Source organism: Otolemur garnettii, unplaced genomic scaffold, assembly GCF_000181295.1.
Source record: "Otolemur garnettii isolate 467f Iridium unplaced genomic scaffold, OtoGar3 scaffold00025, whole genome shotgun sequence".
NCBI lineage: Eukaryota > Metazoa > Chordata > Mammalia > Primates > Galagidae > Otolemur > Otolemur garnettii.
In genome coordinates, this window is record NW_003852420.1 from 5,781,584 (window position 1) to 5,783,542 (window position 1,959).

The 1,959-nt window shown below is 41.4% G+C and overlaps 1 protein-coding gene across 1 annotated transcript in view; it reads right to left on the reverse strand.

Annotated features, from left to right (window-relative positions):
• The window catches only part of SNAP25 (synaptosome associated protein 25), a 31,443-nt gene extending 30,160 nt beyond the window's left edge, over positions 1-1,283 (reverse strand). Inside the window, exon 1 of the mRNA XM_003788202.3 lies at positions 1,211-1,283. Within this exon, the coding sequence (XP_003788250.1) occupies positions 1,211-1,282 (72 nt within the window). The 5' untranslated portion in view covers position 1,283. The remainder of the gene's footprint in view (positions 1-1,210) is intronic.
• Between the last annotated feature and the right edge of the window lie 676 nt (positions 1,284-1,959).

A 1,959-nucleotide genomic window follows, 5' to 3' on the forward strand; every position in this document is an offset into this window, starting at 1 on the left:
AACATTCCTGAAAAAGCTGTCAGCACGGCTGCTTTTTGAAATAGAATGGCTGTAAGCACGGCAGATGTTTAACCAGCTTTCCAAAGGAAAAAAAAAAAAAAAGAAAGAAAAGATTATTACTTTACTAATATAAAGAATGAATAAAATTTACAAATAACAATAAAATACATAATACTCTTTATTGCAAATTCCTTATAGCCAATTGATCCTCACCAAAAGCTTTTGTTAATTTTTGCTGAACTCTGGTGTCTGCTGCGAACGACAGCATGAACAAGTGTAGTTCTGGCATGAATGAAGGTTGACTATTTTCATCTAGGTTGATGAGTAAGTACTCATTAACGACAGGGAAACGAAACAACAAAGACACGCCGGAATTGCTCTTGTCTGCCCATGACAAAAGGGATTTCTTTGCTTTAGAGAATCATAGTTTCCAAATACTGGAAGATTTCTCCAGTTTTTGGTATTATTCATAGTATAATGGCTGAAGACAAGCACACTTCTAAGTTTAATCTGCCCTATTAGTATTTTCCCCACTTTCTTAAGTCTAGCAATCCAGAAAACAGTAACTTAAGCCCTGGCTGCAGTGTTTATGTTCCCATGGTATAAATATTACTCTACCCCGTCTGATTTTTAACTGTAATATAATGTCTTTGAACATGAAGTTGGGAAGACATGCAGTAATCTGCCACTATATGGTATTCCTACCCTCCAGATACAATGGCTTTATCTCAAGAGCATAGACAGTAGTAAAATAACAGTAAAATAATTAGGAGGTGATGAATTTTGAGTATTTCTTCCTTTTGTTTTAATACAATCTCATTGTCAGGTTATACAATCCCATGTTAATAATGGCTCTGTTTAGCCACCAGCTTGCAAAGCCCCCCAAAATGTTCACAATCAGCTTTTGGAATTGGGGTGGCTCCAGCACACCACTGAACATAAGACACCCCCAGATACTGCTTTCTGCAGAGGACCTTGACTTCTCAAGATTTCTAGAAATTGGGAGGTAGGGCCAAGACTTCATGTTGTATGTAGGTTTAATTATCAACCCAGTGTGGCCTGCAGAGGCCTTACGTGCACAGGAAATCAAAATCATATCCACACCCCAACTCTTTTGGAAACTTGAGACTTTAGAACAAGTCTGTTTCCTACCCAACCTAAATAAGACGAACCTCTCAGCCCCCATGTTATGCCTCCTTTCCCTCCTCACCTCATCGGCCAGCTGGTCAGCCCTTCGCTGCATCTCTTCCAACTCATTGCGCATGTCCGCGTCTTCGGCCATGGTAGCGCTGAGGGGTGGCTGGGCGCCCTATGCGTTTGGCCCCGGAACCTGGGAAGAGGCAGATTGGAAAGTGTGAGAGATTAGGCGTGTGTGTGTGTGTGTGTGTGTGTGTGTGTGTGTGCGCGCGCACACGCTCACGCAAAGAGTGGAAGGTCTGAATGACCCACTGTCTGTCCCCATGGCTCTGTCATCTTCTGAACTGGAAGCCATGCCCACACAAGGATCTACAGAATTACCTTGTTCTCCAAAAGGCTCCATGAATGCACTTGCCAACTTTACCAGATACACGTCTACGTATAAATTATTTTTAAAGACACAAACTACTTAAGGGTTGAGAATGATGGGATGGAGCAATGTAGTTTGGGGTTGGTATCTTTTTAATATCACATTTATTTTTCTTGTTTTTAAACAGCTTTACTATGATATAGTTGACATACAGTTGACCCCACATTTTTTTTTTTTTTTGCAATTTTTGGCCAGGGCTGGGTTTGAACCTGCCACCTCTGGCTTATGGGGTTGGCACCCTACTCCTTTGAGCCACAGGCACCTCCCAGACCCCACATTTTTGAACTGCATAATTTGAGAAGTTTTTACTCATGTATACACCCAGGAAACCATGTCCACGACAAAGAAAATGAACATATCCACCACTCCTAAAAGTTACCTTACGCTCTTTG